The sequence below is a fragment of the Seriola dumerili genome, unplaced genomic scaffold (assembly GCF_002260705.1).
Source record: "Seriola dumerili isolate Sdu_G_001 unplaced genomic scaffold, Sdu_1.0 BDQW01000003.1, whole genome shotgun sequence".
Lineage (NCBI taxonomy): Eukaryota > Metazoa > Chordata > Actinopteri > Carangiformes > Carangidae > Seriola > Seriola dumerili.
In genome coordinates, this window is record NW_019174258.1 from 9,762,920 (window position 1) to 9,782,571 (window position 19,652).

The 19,652-nt window shown below is 41.5% G+C and overlaps 1 protein-coding gene across 1 annotated transcript in view; it reads right to left on the reverse strand.

Moving 5' to 3' along the window:
- Nucleotides 1-5,360, reverse strand: part of nkd1 (naked cuticle homolog 1) — a 28,635-nt gene extending 23,275 nt beyond the window's left edge. Inside the window, exons 1-3 of the mRNA XM_022744783.1 lie at nucleotides 5,268-5,360; nucleotides 5,133-5,165; nucleotides 4,758-4,897 (exon numbers count right to left, since the gene is read on the reverse strand). Of these exons, the coding sequence (XP_022600504.1) occupies nucleotides 4,758-4,897; nucleotides 5,133-5,165; nucleotides 5,268-5,292 (198 nt within the window). The 5' untranslated portion in view covers nucleotides 5,293-5,360. The remainder of the gene's footprint in view (nucleotides 1-4,757; nucleotides 4,898-5,132; nucleotides 5,166-5,267) is intronic.
- Between the last annotated feature and the right edge of the window lie 14,292 nt (nucleotides 5,361-19,652).

The following is a 19,652-nucleotide window of genomic DNA, read 5'->3' on the forward strand; positions in this document are numbered from 1 at the left end:
TCATTCTTTCACAGAAATCCTTTCCAGAAGGCACCATTCACAGCAACTGAGAGTTATCCGCGCTGCTTTGTCACACAGGAGAAACTCCTCCAGCTTTTAGTAATCTATGTGACATACGATGCTGGATGTGACATTAAAGCCACCTGCATGTCCTCGAACCTCCCAGTCCCCCAGCTACGCTGACATCAGCCCAAGACTTCCACCCCATCTTCTCATGGGAAAATAAAAAAAAAAAATCACAGAGCCCCTTTATGGCCAGGTGCTACCCCTCCTCCCCAAAGGCTAAGGCTTTTCTTCTCTTTAGAGTGTGGCTCCAAACTTTTCTCCCAGCCTCTTCAAAGAGCAACAACAGGCCCTCGGTCCCTTGGGAGCACAGAGGGGGTAGAGCCCGGTGGGAGAGGGGCATACGTCACACAGCACGCACAAGAGGCCAGCCGGTGGGAAAAGAAAACGCACATGGAGAAGACAGAAAGAAGGAGAGAAAGAGGAAGAGGAGTCTGCATTTGAAAGGTGCTTTCAGCTTCTAGACAAGGGCCCTCGCTTTGTGAAAACGACAAGAGGAGAAAAAGCACAACAGCAGAAGCAAAAAACGAAGGGGGCGCAAAACCTGCCATGTCTTTTATCAGACTCGGAGGCTGAGGGAATGCGTTTAAAAGCTTTAGGCCTACTTCCAAAAAAACCTTTCTACTTTCAACAAAAAAAAAAAATCAAAGAGCTGACAACCAACTGCGAGACAAGGGGGTTGGGGGCAGAAGTTCCACTGTGATTCACTTTTCAGTTGCATTCTGTTGTCAGATGTACCTTTGCTTTTTGTATACGTTCCATATAAGTTGACGGAAGTTGGAGAAAAAAAAAAGTAAGAGTGTTGGAACTGTAAGAGCAGCAGCTTGGGAAGATTGGAGGTGGAGGGGCTGCTTTTACTACATAGACCCTAGGGCTTCACAAAGGAGGAGGAGCCATCAGTGTCACTACAAACACCTCCCTGCGTGGCCCACTTCAAATGCAGTCTCAACCAACACACAGCCACAGGGTAAACGCAAGAAACAGATGGAGGCTAGGAGGAGAGGGGAGAATTAGAAGAGGGGGAGGGGGATTTTAAGAACAGAAAGGGGTGATTTTGTGAGAAGTACCCATCACAACTGATTATTTTTAAAGTCACTCTTGACGTGCGACAAACATAATAGAGTTCTTTTTCATCTGATGCCAAGAGAAGCAACCTAATAAACTTGCCACCAGAAATTTGAACTTCCAAGTCATAAGTTGTGAAAACTCCATCAATATCTATGTCAGCGGCATAATTCTACGGGGTGCTCATAACATATCAAATTAATGGGTAGGTGTAGACACCATGCTGTACACAGGGGAGAAAGTGTGCCCAGGCTCACATGACCTGGATCTCATGTGTTGAAACCCACAGATCCACCTGCCCACACCACTCACTCACTGTCTGCCACACTGAACTAACGCCGCAACTGACGGCAGAACTCATGAATGGCTACAGGGTCTGCATGGAAACATCATAAAGCCCCCAAGAGCATCTCTGTCTCTCTGTCTATCAGTGTGTGCTCAGCCACAATTTCAATTCAAAGCCATTAATGAAGATGAAACTGCTAATGTGAGCGGCTCTGCAAAGCAATGATTCCTGTTAAAACCAGCATTGCTCCTACAGGGAATACGGTTTGGAAAAAAATCGGATCAAAAGAATTCCAAGCGTGGACTCCCTACTGTTGACACCCGACCCACATTCTCCCGGACCCTGGTTCAGCTGGAAGGGGGGCTCACAGAACAGCGGCTATAAATAACTGTCTCACCAGGTATTCTATACAATATAGACAGCTTTTAAAGTTAAGAGACTTGACTCGCATTCTCTCACCTAAGAGGTTAGCTTCTGTTTTTATCTGAGAGTGCCGTGGGGTCGAGCTTTTAAACTCCTTCTCACAGAGCGTCAAGACTTCTACTACAGTTAAAGCTTGTGATATGGTGAACATTTACTTTACAGAAGGCTATAAATTCATTCAGAGGAATAACACATTATTCAACATTTGAAATTATTTTGTTAATTTAATAACAATATTTTTTAGACTGTATCATTTTAAGTAAAATGATTTTCACACAGAATTTATTCTGGGAATACTCTGGAAACTTTGGGACGTCATAACATTTGAGTAACTCTTTAAGAAAAGCAGCAAATAAACAAATAAAACATTAGCTTGCAATGTTCAAAGACAAATAAATGTTTGAATCATAGCATTTTGCATGGTGTTTACACCACACAAATGTAAAAAGTATCAGCATAAAGTTACTGCTGGTAACTGTATTAAAGCACACATCTCATAAACTGCTGAATGTGATTGATGATCAGATTAATGAGATCATTTATTTAAGGTGCGGGAAAAAGTAATGGGTGCACAGAAATGTTAGAAGCCTCCCCCTTAGCAGTGTCGATGATCAGCACTCCCGCTAGCAAGATGAACATCAAACTACAAAAAGAAATTTTAAAATCAACCTTTTAGAAGAACTGACACCATTTTTTATGTCCTTATTTTATAACTCAACTTTGCCAAACAGTAATGGTGGCACCTTGATGAAAAGGAAAAATGGCTAATGTATCCAGAACGCTCACACCATGTGTGAATAGAGTCAACATGGAATTGTCCCATTGAGAAATCAGACTCCTGGATCCACTTTATAATCATAAAACAAAAGCAAAACACACCCACATAAATACGGATGGTGGAATCACCTTTCTTCTTTTGTTCATTTTCCCTCTGAGCTATAAAAGCCATTAGGCACCCAGACTTGAATTATTTATACAAACTGTACTCCACTAACTCCAAATTGTTCAAAAACATCCAACTCTTTTGGGGGCTCCTGTTCCATCCTGGGCCAAAACTTCACACACCACTGTTGTTGGGAAAAGAAGCACATGAATATTTCCAGGAACAAAGTAATGACTGTTTGTTTTTGAGGTAATAATGTATGGTAATTGCATGGTAATAATGTGATTTTAAATGCTTAAATTGCCCAAAGCGTATGAACCCCACTCAACAAATAAGTGCCCATGTAAATGGCACCACTTTTCTGCTGCAGCAGCATCAACATGCTCTAAAAAAAAAAAACAAAAAAAAAAAACATACTTTCTAACATACTTTCAGGTGTTTCTCATAGAGCCAATCCCAAAAAAACGTCCTGTAGACACGGCTTCTGCTGTGAGGAGGATCCTATTACTACCATATGAAATTTAATGCAGCTTTGGGCACATGTCACCATTAGCAACTTTCACACCATGTGGGTGCAACATGTAAAGCTGGTAAGCTCCCAACACTCCATACACTTGACCGCGCACGCATCACCTCAGACCAGGAGATTCATAAAACGACCACTACTTCTCTCATCACTGACCCACCATGCAACACCATGGCTGCTCTTCTGCTATCAAAACAATGGTGGACTTTAGACCCAACTTAGGCGGGAATCAGAAGATATTTCAGTCACCTAAGACTTCCTCAAGTTTGATGTTTGCCTTCTCTTCCCCAGTATGCCAATGAATCCACATACCAAAGCTTAATTTTTCCAAGAATCCATACTAGCGTGTGCAGTTGTGCCTTGCTTGCCTCCTAACCCATCATTTTAAATGCATGGTATAACATAACCTTAACATGAAAACTGCTGCATGCAAGTTTTGTCACTATAAAAAGCAAATGAGAAGGAAAGAAAAGGAAAAGAACAGTTTATTACACCCATCAACTATGTGTCACCAATTGTAGGATTCCAGTTTTTCAAACTTAAGGAGCTGTTAAGTATTTTAAAAGGACAATCATGCCACACAACATCATGAATATCACTGAAGGTGCTTCTAATGTGTTCAAAATACAAGAGCTCCTGGATTCTGGGCTGCATTCAATAGATAGATGCATTTCTGCTCAAAGTGTCTGGATTGTGGGTGGAGGAAGTGATTTCTCCCTTTTTTTCTTGATGGGCTCCAATTCCTCAAACATGCTGCCTTTGAGGAAGGCATCACCAAACCAAAGAGGCTTAAGGCTCCTCTGAAGCAATTCCAAAGGATTTCCCTACTTGACAACAACAGCAAAGTGTTTATACCAATGCCAAAATACAAAACAAGCATGACCTCCAACATTTCTCCCCAGCCTTTACAATCCACACTTGTCACCAGACTGCCACACAGCAATGCTTTCAACTCAGACTTGATCTACTGTTACCTGAAAAACAAATCCCTCTGATCAGTGCATAGAATGATACCAACATTTGTTCCCTACGTGAGAAGATGAGAGCTTTACCTAAGGGAGAATTGAAATTCCTCTTTTCAGTTTGTCACCATGAAAAAGACAGCAGGCTGTAACGGACACAAAATTGAGATATTCACTTCGAGGGTACCAGCTTGAGTAAATTCTCAGCGTACATTTAAGTCACTATGCGCAGCCAACATAAATAGACACGATCTCTCACTCATTGTTAAAAGTTTGTCCACCATGAAAGCTTTAAGAAAGTTCTTGAGGGACTTTGAGTGCGTCCGTCTAAACACAGACATACGCTGGAGCCTAAATGTAGCCTCACGCAACACCACTGATAAAAGTCTTGGGAAAAGAACAGCAGCAAAACCTTGTCCCAATTATGTGAAACGCGGACAAGCACCGCGAGGTGACTAGAAAATAGTTTAAGAAGAATTTCACAGACATTTCTAAAACCTTACTTCACCGTAGACAGCACGTGAACCTCGTGGACAGCGTCGTACTCACCCGTGCAGTCAAACCGCAGTTATTCTTGTGGTGACAGTCTTGCTGCTCGAGGCGCGAGCTCGTGCAGTAGTATTTCTGCTTCACGAGCCAGTCGTCGATTCCCTTCCTCGCCAAACAGGCATTGACTACAAAACTGTCGCCTGCAACAAAGAAGCGCATTATTATTAGCAGCTACAAACTATATTTCCTCTCGCTTCGCTCATGTTTTCCATAAGCGCTCCATCTTCAAAGAGTCGGACTCCTAGAGCTGTAACGCTGCTCTAATGAGGCAAGAGCTGAGTCTGAAAACTGCTCTGCCGTTCACAAACTGACCGAAATTCTCAGTGACTATGAAAGTGTTTCACAGAAGAGAGGAAAAAACATAAGTGCGCTTACCTTCTGGACTCTCCCTCGGTTTACAAATAGCGGCTTGAGAGAAAGACACAAGACAATGAATACTGTTACTCGAAAGTATCGCAGCAGAGGAAAAACTACAGCTGTGATTTTTCTCTCAGGAATAAGAACCCTTACCATGTTTCGAGTGCAGTTTACCCATTTCTATGCATCGAGTTGGAGTTGAAAACCATCAGATGAATATAATCCAAAGAAGAAACAAAAAAAGAAACAGGCTACGATATCCAGACAGAGGAGCGTCCGTGGAGACCGAGAGCAGACTGCGCTCAGTACAGGACCGTGCGACTGGAGTGCGAAAGCAGCCTTTGATCCAGAGCGCCGCCACTGACAAGGCTCACACAAGGAAATGTACGACTTCCTGTCCACACTTTCAGTATAAAACCTTTAATTAGTGAAACACGTTTGTTATACAAAATAACCAAATATGTAGCTAAATCAAAGTAAAAATTACATGTGACCAACTGATGTTAGGCTTTGAAAAAGAGAGAGCAAATATTTTCATAGTATTTACTCTTCGATAAGTCTATGATACCAACGCAGTTATATATATTAGCCTGCAATTTTGAAAATTGCTTATTTTGACTCACTGTCAACAGGCTAGTTTAAGTGCAGATGTTATGTAAACCATAGACTTAAACAAATGAACCAACCGTTTAGAAACCATCCCACAGCAACCCTTGATGTGTCAATTTCATGTCTCTTTCATATATTTATTATGAAAATTAAATGTTAGAACTTCCGGTGTTAGCTGACTTTTTCTAGCTGACTTGACGCAGCTATCTGAGCTTTCCCGACTCTTGCTTGTCTTCAAAGGCCAGAAGAGGCGTAAAGAAAACCTTTATTTCACTTACACCTCACCCCTGACTGTATGCAAGTGCATGTCAACACACTGAGCGTCGCTGCATTATTGCCAGTGCTTCCCAAGGATGAGGTCTGCATTCCTCCACGGGTTCCTGTAGGGGGTCCCAGGACACTAGCATGTCTGGTGCCAACGACCTCAGCTCTAAGGAGTCCAGATCACATTTTTATTTTATTTGAGAGCGGACAGATATGCAAAGTGCCACATGAAGTTACTTGGAAGTTGTAACATAGTTGTCTAGGAGGAGCAGGATTGACGATGCCTCTATGATGGATTAAATTACCCACTTAAAGCATAACTAAATGATCTTTTATATAATTTAGAATGATTGAGCGTGACATCCTTCTGTTAAATCACTGTTTGGATCAGTTTTTACCTCCCTTCTTGACCTTTAAAGTTGTTCACTTTAATAATGAACCATATAAGTAATAAGAAAATCATATCATATTGGGCTCTGTGGTCAGTGTGCATTTGTCTCTTTGGAGTCTTTGACGTAAGAATACGGTTTAGAAATCACAGTCTTATTGTACTGAGGCAGCAGATGAAAGCAGTCTAAGATTCTTTTGAAGTCTTCAAATATATAATAAAAGACAGAAGCCATGTGCCATTTCATGCTAGGCTGCCAGTAGCTCAATGTGACAGTGATACACACACACTGTGGACATCATCTTGAGAGAAAGAAATGGGGCTGCAAGTTTTTAAGAGATACCACATGAATCTTCTAATCATTACCAGTGTTAATCAACTTTATATGCATGCATTTTTACATGCATCGTTTGCAATATTGAATCTGTGCCTGTTGAATGATCCCAGATTGTCAACTTTGCTCTTTTTGTTTGTGCCATCCTGTGATTTGGGGAACTGTAGAGACAGGAGAAAACACTGATCTCTGAACTGTAATACAATATTTTCTGCATCACATCAAATTCCTAATATGTTTCCTTGATTATTTACTCCCAAAGGTTAATTTCCCAGTGGTGTTAAATATGAAAATAGAATATAGCCAAGAGAAAATATAGCACTTTCTTATATCACTACAGCATTGTCAGTCTTTACGTACTTACAGTGCACTTAATTACATGTAAATAATACACTTAGCAACCAATCTTATCAAAAAAGGTTTTCTGAGGGCTGTCAGCTTGTGCAGATTTGTAGTATTTCTTAAAAGGTAGCGTTTTTTGTCTTATCAATCAAGTTGCAAAAAAAGGTACCATATTTTTTCAAATCCTGGATGTCTAATTTTAGAGCTCTGTGTAATGGTTTTTAAGTCTAAAAACAGAAGATTAGAATCTGAAGGCAGGCTCTGTTCAATTTTAGGACACAATCTTAAAACAACATGTCCCCAAACACTTGTTTAACTGCTGCTTAAATATAATTTGAGTAGATAGCTCCCATAGTTTGATGGTAGCAGCCCTTAAGTTATTATTAGCTTCTCAAATCTCAAGTCTGGAAATCAAAGCTGTGTTTAAGTTTACAAGCCTGGATTTTCCTACCTGTACCCATATGCCTCCAGCACCCACATGTCAAGCACATACTGTACATTGGCAGACTTGAAATTTGGCAGTTATATCTAGTTTATTGATGTAAATGAAATGAAAAGACATAGAAGGCATTTTATTTTGTGGATTTTACATTTTTACCATATTGCCTTTCTTCAAGATATTAGCCAATTATCAATATTCCCACATGAAACTCCTAAAAGTGGCCCTATCTGTGGAAGCACACTGGCGATAGAGCTGCCAATTGTTACCACATGGGAAAAATCTTCCAGCTAGCAAATGTACAACAGTGTCAAGTTGGCCAACTGGTAAGCTTAAGTCGTTTCCGGTTCCTTCTGCCACATACCTCACAAAAGACAACAGGCAGGATCCGTCATTGTGTTGAGGGACCTTTGTGCAGTACCTTATTTGTAACATGCTCATTCCTATTCTGAAGGTATCTAAGGCATAACTATTGAAACAACTCATAATCAGCAATCTCCCCCGCATTAGAAACTTGTAGAAGAAAGCACAATCACAGTTCTTGTGTTCCCCACATGGTGTCATGGAGCCGCCATGGCCCCCTTGATGTATTTACATTTTTGAGGAGGCACTTATCAGCCAGAGTGTAGTCTTTGGCATAGATCAAGCCCTCGCACATACAGTAAATGCCATGGGCTACGTAACCGCTTCATACACAACTGTAAATCCAGCTTGAGCCTTCATAGAGGGCAAGCCAGTGTTGGAGTTTACTACACCAACTACTGGCAGAAGAGGTGTTATAGATTCTGTAGTTAAGCAGCTAACAGCCAAAGTGGACATATGATATGTTTGGGAGGATTTCTGGGAAAAAAGCGACCTGGCCCCATTTTCAGGGAAATATTTTTACATCTTTAGTGGTGAGGCTTTACACTTGACACATGTCCCTAATACAGCCCTCCAGTCGCATTTTTACTAAACAGTGGTTTCCGCATCCTGACTCTATCATCACATGTTGTACCAAGAGGAATCAGGCTCCCCTTTGAACTAGTCTGCCACAGACACACAGATGAGCTTGTTATTATAGCAACTCGCCTGAATTTGCTGGGAAAGAAGGCCTGTCCCTCTGACACACTTCCTGTCCTTTGAAGAGGCCAACGGAGAGATGGCTTTGCGGGCCCTATTTCCAAGCTTCGCCTTTGATGCCTGAGAGAGAGGAGGTGGCGGGGGTTTAAAGCCAGAGTCCCATCTCATGTACGTGAACCCCCAAACCTCCAATCCCTCCCCATTATTGTGGGTAGCAGTTGTTTTAGCTTGACACATCATCAATTCAGAGAATAAATGAAGTAAATATTTGGCTCTCATTGAAGCATTTGTCAAATCCAGTAGAAATCTGTGTCCTGATTTCTATTGTTTCTGTTGTTTCTTCTTTGATTGTTTGGTTTTTTTGGTGGATTAGCTTCATCGCACAAAAGCTAAATTCTTTAGACACCTGCCTGATTGGTGTAGGTATTTATTGACCTGGGGTGGCTCCTACCTTGGTGGCCAACTCTGGCTCATTCCACCATAAATCTCAGCATTCTCCCTGGAAACAGGCATAATGGGGAACATTCAGACGGCCAGATTCAGGGGTTTCTAATGGTTTGTCTGTGTTTATGTCCTTGTAACAATGTTAGGGGCCTCATGCCTGGGGAGACCATAGGAGGGAATGCTGCCTGGTGGTGAAGAGGGGGATGTGAAGTATACAGAGGGAGAGAAGAGCAGCTGCTGGGCGCTTAAAGCTCAAACATGTGACTGTTGCCTTTATCTTGAGGAACAAAAGGGCATAAATGTTGTAAAGGGCAGAAGACAATCGTGACTGAAGTACAGTGTTGATTCCTGCAGCGGTGGTGACTCAGCCCATTGTGGTGGCCCAGCGTGTGATGTGTCAGGCAAAAGGGAAGCGGGGAGGGAAAGACAGCCTGGCATGCGTTTGCCATTCTGCACGCTGAAAGCAATGGAAATATCCTGGATTCACAATATCACTGGACACAGTGGTATATTTTCTGCTTTTACAGTACACAGACACTTTCTGAGTTTTAAAGTGAAGTAAAATCCAATCTCAGAACCGAGACCTTTGATGTATTTATATGAACTACCTGGCAGGCAGCAACTGCTGCCTTTAAGAGCATTTCATGTCTAACAACAACATAAAAACTGTCATTTTCTATGGCGTTATATACAAAGGATACAATAAAAGCATAACAGGCAGGATGAGAGTAATAAAAATCTACATTTTAGATTATTATCAAAATGTTTTTTTTTTGCAAAATGCATTTCATATTAGAGACACGGAGTCTTTGAAATTATTGATTGTGCTAATGGAAAACAGTGAGGGCTCAATAAAATTCAATAAAAGTATATACATATTCAATACTCAAATAATTTTCAAGAACTGTATTTGCAGTTCAAAGAATTGCAGTAACATTTCTAAGCTTGCTCTGGTCTTAATTTGTTTTGTCATATTAGCACAAAAAAATCATTGAGCTGCACAAGATTTGTGAAGTGAAGGGAGTGAGACTTAAATATATGCAAACCACAGAAAAAAAAAAAACAATCTTCAGGATTTGAATTTCTAAGACTTATCTTAATAAGATTGCTTATCCCGTACTTTACATTATTGGTTTGTAGTGTAAAATACGGCAATCCTATCGTCCCACTTAAAAATTCCTTTTTATCTTAACAGCAGCATGAAAACACTTATAACAGGGCCTCAAGCCCACTGACGTTTATTTTTTTGCAAAAAGTGTCTACAGTACAAATGAACAGCGCAAAATGATGTGAGGTAAATAAACACACACGTGAAGACTTTTAGGCCTGCCGCTCAATGACTGGTAATCTTTCCAACGTCAAGAACTCTCCAAATTTAGGCCTGTATAATCAATACTTTCTGCTTCTGTACTTCTCTTTGCTATCTGCACTCAGCACTGGCTGCTTTTTTGAAGCGATGGGGGTGTAGCCCCATCCAGAACGAGGACACAATTAGTGTATTCAGCCGAAAACAGTGGGGTTCCCCCTTTGATGTGGGGATCAAATGAAGGAGCTGTGTGTTTTTGTCCAAAATGACAGGCTTGCCAGGTTTACTAATGGGTAGCTAATAGAAAGAGAGGTTTATGATGCTCATTAATTACACAGTCTGTCATGTGTTGGAAGGGTAGAATAGAGGAGATAGGGAAAAAGAGAAAGAGAGTGGGGTGCAGCAGAGGAAGCAGAGAGGAGAGTGGGGGAGGTGGTGAAAAGAGGGCTGGGTGTACTCTGAAAGGGGGAAATTGGAAATGAGTGGAGTGAAAGAGCAAGGGCAAGGAGAAGATCTCCTAAGAGATCCGCACAAAACCTGAGTTGATGGAAAGCGAGAGAGAAAAAGAGAAAGAAAGGAACAGGAGGAGATAAAATAATCCTTTCCTGAGATAAGAGCAGCCACCAAGACAGGAGCTTCAAAGAGCAGGAGACGCTCTCATGGGAGCGTGCCATAAACCTTTTCCTCATCTTCAGAGGAAAATTCAGTCCCTGATCCAAACACACCCAAGCTCTCAGCACCCACCACTCTGCAGGTGTCCGAGGCCCAGCAACTCCTGGGGTGGCGTGCATACTTCCAAGCAACACTGCCTTTGAACTGCTTGGACTCATGTTGAGTGGCGATGATGATCTGCACATAAGGTCCAAATGTGAATAGTTAATGAAGAGAGAAGAAAAAAAATCAGAGCCTGTCACTCCCACCACAGGGAAGACTAGTGATCTCTGCTATCAGCTTCAACCAGCACAACTCCTATGAACCCTCTGTAGGCGCAGTTTGTCATTTCAAGCTGAGCCACTAACAATGCCCTTGCCAACAGTAGCCTATCCTTTGTGACAGAGTAGAGGTGTGACTTGTGGGATGTTGCTAGTGGATGTCATGGTGAGTTTAGGGTAAATGAGGCTGTCATTAACACTGAGCCCGTCCAGTGACCTGTGAGAGACCAGGCTGCACTCGTCCCCATAGGGCCGGGCACCAGTGGGGCCACTCAGCCAGACAAGGTTTATTTAGCTAAGCTCTGAGTCTCCCACACATAGAGGCCCGCGCTGCCATGGAATTCATTATCCTGGGCCGTTAACGGGCCACTGGTGTTTTGAATAGTTTCAGCAGGCTTTGAAATTGCACTCTCTGCTTGGGTTCAGTCACAGAGACCACGATCAAATTGCGCCGAGTGTTATATCATCTTCAGGGCATTCGGCTTGAGGCGTGGGGCTGAAGTCCACACAGGAAAACAATGGCAGGCTAATACCCAAATATTTAGCAGCACTTTCCACGACGAAGAGGCCTGTTTCGGAATAACACAGCTATGGTTTGGCGCTGTGAGCCTCTCGGCTCTTGTTGCAAAAAGACTTCCTGTCCACAGACCTGTGACCTTTCACCTACAGATCCACAGGAATGCAGGACAGTTTCTCTTCTTTTATGGAGAATAGAAAATGAAAATATAGACCTCTGCTGATAGAAGCCAAAACATATCAGAACAACAACACTGTAATCTAATACTTGTTTTATAGTTTGACGATGGGGATTGCCACAAATTAATCTGGTACTGGGAAACATGAAGCACAGGTCTTTAGTGTGAATGAAGGTATTTTATGCAGATGTAGAAGCACACTAGAAATCATCAAAGACCTCTATCCCACCGCTATGTCCTCAACTCGTGCAGAAATGACCTGAATCACTGTGATGTCAAAGTTATTCTCTGTCCTACATCTACACTTTGTCACTGGTGAAAAATAGCTAAGTACCTGGAACAAGATCTGAAATTTCCAAACATTTCAACCTAATGTTGGAGCGACATGCAGAACTGGTGCAAGCTGTGAAATGCTAGAGACTTTAAGTGGGAAAAGTCTTGTCAAGGTAGTCTGGTTTTAGGTGTCTTGATGTAATCAAAGTTATGAAGATAAGATAAACAGAGCTCCACTGTATTTTTCAGTTATTAAGTAGCTCTTCCCTGATAGGAAAGAATTTTTCCCGTCAGGGCGTTTTTCCTGCATACACAAACATAGCATATCCCTGAACTGCACTTTGCCCATCCCCAAAGAGAACACAGATTTATGCTGATAAGTGATCAGGTACATTAAAAGAGTCAAAGAGTCATGTTGATCTTGCTGAACAGAAAAAAAACACATTATATGGCTTACCCTCTGAACAGAACAATTCCAAAGAGCATTTCACAACATAGCGTTCTGACATTGTTCTTTTTATGTGTTTACTTAAAAAAATCTTGTAAAGCATATCATTTAACCAGACAAAGCTACAGAGAGCTGTCAGCAGAAACAGGCATGCCTCAAGCAGCATTGTAAAGCGAGTATTTAAAATAATTTTTTCCACAACAATAAAACATTTCAGAGTTGGCTCCTAGCCACCCCACAGAAATCTGCCTGTAGCTGCTTGGCTAGAGAGCAGCGAGGACATTTTAGAAGAAAAGCAATAAAAGCAACACTAATTCTTTACTGGCTGGTTTCTATGTCTATAAAATGTTTCAACGACTGTACGTTACAATGAACAAATAAATAATAAAGCATATTGATTCCTTTTATTGCCCTATTTCTGGCACAAGCCAAACTAGTCTAAGTGCCAGCCTCAACACTTGAATATGGTCCGACTGTGATGACAGAACAAAGTTAGATTTCAAGCAGGCTTCTTTCCTTCAAAACAACTTTCACTGTTTTGATCATGTTTTGATTATGAGCTGGGGAAAAGGAATAGAATAGCAATAACAAGCATTAGCTTTTTTTTTTTCCCATTACACCGTCTTTATGGATCTGTGTTTGCACTGGACAGCTTCACAAATGTACAAGGTTGGGCTTTGGAAGCAACAGGTAAATCCAACAACATGCTTCCCTGCTAAAACAGAAGTTCACAAGATAAGTCTACAACCACACTAGCTGCTCTCATGCACCACAAAACAGCTATGAGCAAAATACTCGTGACAGCAAAGCAACACGCTCATAATGATGTTTAACAGGTATAATGTTTAACATGTTCACCGTCTCAGTTCAGCCAAGGTGATAGTCATTAGTTTTGTGGGTACTGTCCCTCTCTTAGTGTTGCTTAAATAGGCCTAAATACTTTCTTGAAAAAAGCTGGCACTCCAGACCAAATGTGGTTGAAGTTTGTTGCAATTTAGTGCATCTTCACACCAGGCTGAAAATCTGAGATTGAATATCCTCTCTAATTTTAAAGTTTCTCAAGGTTTCTCAAGTGAGCTCTGTTGAAGCTGTTACCACACCCACCGGTGATATCACAGTGTACCAACCACAAACTAGAGTACACCTGTATATCACTGCGGCAAGGGGAGAAGTTAAACCACTGGAGGTCAGGTTATCTTACACTATGAACAAGATGTTCTCTTTTCATCAGTAATTATTTCTAAGATTGAGGCAAACACGTATTAACTGATCCATTGGAGATTCTACATTAAGGTGATCAGGGTGTGGCATCAAAAGAACATGTGCCTTGTCAGCTCTTCAATAGTAAATAAAAGTTTTAAGAGAGCTTCAGTTTTTACTTTTGCAGTGTTATGACAATGTGATTGTGTTCGCTACAACCTGTGCTTCACTGTCCTGTTGAGAGACGCAGATGTTCAGGCTGATACAGTTTACAGTGACATACATGAACTGTGTCCTTCACAAGAGGAAACTGCTGCTTCCTCCAGGAGCTGATCAAACATTCTCCAACCAGCCTGACACTTTAAAACTGACCACCCAGATGTCTGCCTCCAAAGGTTTGCCTGTCTTCTGCCTACTTTGCAAAAAGGACGGATTTTCCACACACAGTTGATAAAGCTGGCTGGACCTGACAGTGCACATGCCTAAGGAAGAAATTGTCCTCTTTTCTACACAATGGTGACCACGGTCAGCTGTTAGTCTTCAAACAGACCACCATCAAAGACATTAAATTTAGCCAGAGTCAGTAAATGAAGCTCAACAAACTCCTTTCATCCTGTACCTGTACAGTAAGGGTCACATTGAAGAATTAAATCAAATTCAAAGAGCAGGAATTAAGCAAGTACTGATTAGTAATGACAAGAAATATTGCTCAAGCAGAAGTATAATTCTAAGTGAGAGTACAAGGCTGGAAAAATGATCAAATAAAAGAATTAGAGAAAATTCAAAATTTCTTTTGTCAAAAATAGTATTTCAGAATCCTCTGCAAGACTTTAGTTTTTTTTTTGTCATTCTGGCAGTTAAAAAACAAAAGTCATGTTTATATATATGTATTGTCCATGTGTGTACACTCATTAAGTTTTGTAAAAGACATAAGATGTTCAGCGCAGTGGTGCTTGGTGTGGCTGTGAGAGGGCCCTCGGCTGAGAAGAGGAGGCAGTCATCCAGTGATGCGTTACGTGAGATGCTCTCCAAACAGTGGGTGAAATGACCCCTGAAGCCGGGTCACCGCATGATGCCCAAATGTCCAGCAAGGCTCCACCCTCTCCTGCAAGAGGGGGCAGTTGGGTCCTCACAATAAGACAATTCATCTCTGTAATGAAGTCGTGTTCCCAGAGAGAAAAAGGTTAGCCGATTGGATGGCCGGCCGTCCAACGACTGACTCTGAAGTTGGGGGCGGGGGTTAGGGTGGGGGTGGGAGAGGGATGGAGAGGGGATGGAGGGTCCATAGAGGCCAGTGATGTAATTCTGTTGGAGGTTGCGCCTTTTGTTGTCCACTGGTACAAGAAGAAAATTTGGAGTGGAGCAGGAACTGGAATTTGTGAAAGCTGTTTGGTGCGCAGATTTACAGAGAGCACGAGTCAGCGCATACTGACACGTGGTACAGGACCTCACATATGATACACAAGACACCAAACACAGATATACATACCAGTGATTGATTTTTGGTATGAAACCAAATCCAGCAGCTTTTAAAAACTGCACAAGAGGACACCTATTTTTATGATTTTTTTTAATGATAAACTGCATTTAATTGGATGAAAAGAATGTATCATGTGATTGATTATGACTATGTGGACTGATCATGTTCCAATCATTGCGCAGGGACTCAGCTGCTTCACTTGAGTGACAAGCCAACATTTAAAGTATTTGAATTTTACAACATTAGTTAACAGACGGACTGACAAACAGATTTTAGGGACGCCCCCCGCTGAAACACAAGGCACAGCCTGTTGAACTGTGCTTTTGGAATTTGAAGAGATGATTACAGATGTTGTATGATACAAAATATTCTGTGTTGTCCTCTTTTCAAATTGAAGTCCACATTTCAAATGAAAAGTCACAGCTGGAGACAGACCTTGGCGAATAAAGGAATGAAGTTTGATGCTTAACTTGTAATGTTTCTTCTAGGCTGGTAAGTAAACAGCTGTTAATGCTAACGTTGACTACGGAGCAAAAATTATAAATAGATCATTTGATAGTGCAACCTGATTTAGTAAATCACTTGTTTGAAACTACTAGCTAATAGTTACAAACTTAGCTGGTATAACCCAGTCCTAGAAACCAGCTAAGTATCATATTCTCTGCTTATTTTTTTTTAGCTCAGTTATACAATATGAAAATGGCTACATCTCAACTGCGGCCACAGCAGAGCCAAAGGGGGCCTTCCATGGTGTCTGTGTTGTTTCTGCTTTACTGTATCTGACTTTGATGCATGATGACTGCTAGTGGACCTCTGACCTTAAAATGGTAGTGCAGCTTAATCCAAGATTAGGCATGTTTTCTCAGTACGAAGTACAAATCTCCCTCCATCTATCAAAGCTGAAATGCTTTTGAAAAATTGAGAAATGGCGCAGGATAAATCTGAGAGGATAAAAAGATGTTGACGCTGAACCAAAAACAGTAACAAATATGAAAAAGCCATTTGTGTCATTTTATATTTGACCACTCTGGATTTTATGGTCTCCTATGTACTTGGCGCAGGACAACCCCAGGGTTCAAATACAAGTCATCCAGGCTGTCCTGTGTATTCTCACACGAATTCAGTGGGAATGGGAGGACAACATCATACTCCAATTCTTTCTTATTGGGCTCCCGCTTATCCAGACCTCGCTCGTTGTGTCAGAACATACTTACATTTCCACATCCACATCCATGATAATATCCTGTGAGTCCTAGTGATCCCTTAATTTGAAGCATGGTGTCACTGGAAGATCACACACACATCCACACCTCGCCAGACCCACTGGTGGCGAGCCTCGACACCGGTTTGTTTTCTCGAGGTCTCAAGTTGTTTGAAGTTTTTTTCCGTGGAGGAGTTTGCAAGGCTGTAATTGGGAGCAGATGAGGAGGCCCCTGCGTGCCTCCATGGTGATGTCAGCCCTGGTGGAGGGAAAAGCATGACGGGATGGGTGTGAGAGGTGGAGGAGGAGGGGGTACATGCGGTGAGCCAGAATGTCTGAGAGGCGGCCGACTCTCTGCAGGTCTACAGGTGGGCACACTGGCAGCAATTGAACAGACAGCAAACGTGGAGAAACACTTCAAAAAAAATCCCTCGTAAAACATCAACAGGAGAAAAAGTTAATGGGATGGATATTTTTGTCACATAACATTAAAGTGAAGATGAAAATTATAGCCTCGTTATTCGGCTCTGGAAACTGAAGAAAAGGCTCCTTTGTAATATAAGACATATTAATATGCTGCACAATGTTTTCACCATCCATTATCTAATCAAAGAGAGACTCATGCAGCCTTTTTTTTTCATTTCAAGCATTAGTGTGACTGCTTTTTGTTGTGCTCAGCTTGTTGAGATTCTGTGATCTAAAATGTAAATTCGTTAAGCACTTTGCTCTTATCCTGGTACACACAAACTGTGCCCACCTAGTGCTGCCCTGACCCATTTTGCTGCATGCAGGACATTTGCATGAAAGGAATGAAACTCGATGCCAAAATAAACATCAATTAAAGCTGTCAAACACCACCAAAAACAGCTGCAGCTTTGAACAGCTCGACCAGCAGGCTTCAAAAGCGAGCCGTCTTTAAAGGACTGCCTCACATGTACCAAAGGCCAGGCTGGAATTAGCACGGCCTAGGTTAAAACAGAAATTACCTCTACTAATGAACCAAGGCAAGATGATTTCGCTAAGTCCTCCATTTAAGTTAGAGATTTTCCCTCTGTCATTTAGCATTAATTTCAAAAAGTATGTATGTAAAAGAACTGAAAATAATGTTGTACATGACATCTGATTCTAATATAGATAAATATTTGTTGTTCATTTATAGTGAGGAAAATAATTAAAAAAAGACCAGAATGACACTCAGTAGAGCACATTACTCTGCATACCAACGTTTCTTTTTTCCACCAAATTGTACAAACCAATAGATCTCAACACCATAAATATGTCATCAAGATCCATAAATTATCTCCTTAGAAATTGATGAAAATGTTGAAAATTCCCTCTCACAAAAAAGAGATTAAAAGAATTCCTGGATCCACCCATTAACTGGATCGGCATCAAAATTGAATGGGTTCTTGCCTGGCCTGAGCCCCATCCCTCCACCAAGTTTGCAAAACGGGTCAGTACATTTGGGCAATCCTGCTGACAAATAGCAAACAAACAAACCAACAAGCAGACACGTGTGAAAACATAACCTCCTTGGCAGTGGTAGAGTATTCTCGAGTTAAAACACCTCAGCTATCACATAGCTAAAGGTGGTACAAACAGAGCAGACAGGTCCTCAGGAGGAGGGCAAAGCAAACAGGTATTTGTTCCCTCCTGGTGATTTTGCTGAAAGCACAAGACGAGCTGCAGTGATTTGTCAATACAGGTTTATGTCTGATTTTAATCCATTATGGCCGCTCTCCTCTTGTCCATTTGCTCATACAGAGCTCCCATTGAGTAACTGCCATGGCTCATTACTACCTCAATACCAAACGATTTTTGCCTGGAGAAGGTTTAGCCTGAGATCTTGCCTCTTTTCCACAAAGGCTCACACTGCGAGGCAAGGACTGCTCTTGTGAGAAATAAAAAGCTTTAGTTTTAAACCATATCAAGGCTGAGATCAGAGGAACAAAAGAGCGAGAAAGGCGACAGGAAGGCAGTCATTTTGAGGGGCATATGAATGTCTGCACCAAATTTTATGGCAATCCATCCAGTAGTTGAGAGATTGCATTCAAAACCGCAACTGTAAATTCCATGTACTACATGTAAAGTCGAGAGATCACTGAAGTTATTAGGATACATCCTCATCCATAAAGGCACACAGCATAACTAAAAAGAGAAGAAAAAAAACAAGTATAATATTGCATTCCTTATACAAACTTTAGTACACCAACTGTCTTTGGTCCTGCCTTTTAAATGCTGTCCCTCTACTGTTTGTAATTTCATTTATCAGTGTCTCTTCGAAATGAAAGCAGACTGTGTGCACTCAGCAGTAATTTCTCTCTGAGGTGTACAATTAAACATTTCTCACCATCAAAAGTTTACACCATCACAAACGGTATGTGGTACTGAGCACATTCGTATTCCTAACGACCAAAATAAACACTGGATTCTTTATTGTATTTCATATGAAAAGCAAAGCAAAGGAGGCCCCCAGACATTTCTCCAAACACTGAGAAGGTAAACACATTTTTGCCTTGCTACACGCAGAGTAAAGCGCCAGCCAAATTACCAAATTAACACTGAGCCAGTGGAACATCGGAAGAGAAGAAATAAAAGCTTTGCTCCGCTTTGATCTGACGTCTTTGGGAGGAATCTTCTCGGCAAAATATTAATCTACCCTCTACATTGCAGATCGCCCCCGCCCCCTTCAAAATGTGACTGTTCTCAGATGGTCAAGGTAATTTTGACCCACTTAGGCTGCTTTGATCCGAAACCCCTTTTAACAGATCCTCCACACAAGAGTTCAAACTGATTTTGTCATTGCCGACCACAGCCCCTCTGCTAAGATTCAGAGTCGAAGCTAAAGCTCTTCCAAGCTGCCAGAGTTGCTGACAGCCAGCAGAGTTGAAAGCACTTTCTAATGCTGACGATCAGTGCGAGTGACTTACTGCTAATGGGTTGCACTCCCACTTTTTTTTTTTTGAGGGGGGTGGGATTGGTCTCATACTTTAGGACAGGAACGGTTCTTTATTTCCTCTCAAGAAAATTATGAAGTTTGCGAATTATCTTGTTTGCTCTTGTATTCAGCTGGCCTTTGCTGAGACAGAATGACAGCCTGCGTTATGTGGCTCTGCTTTTA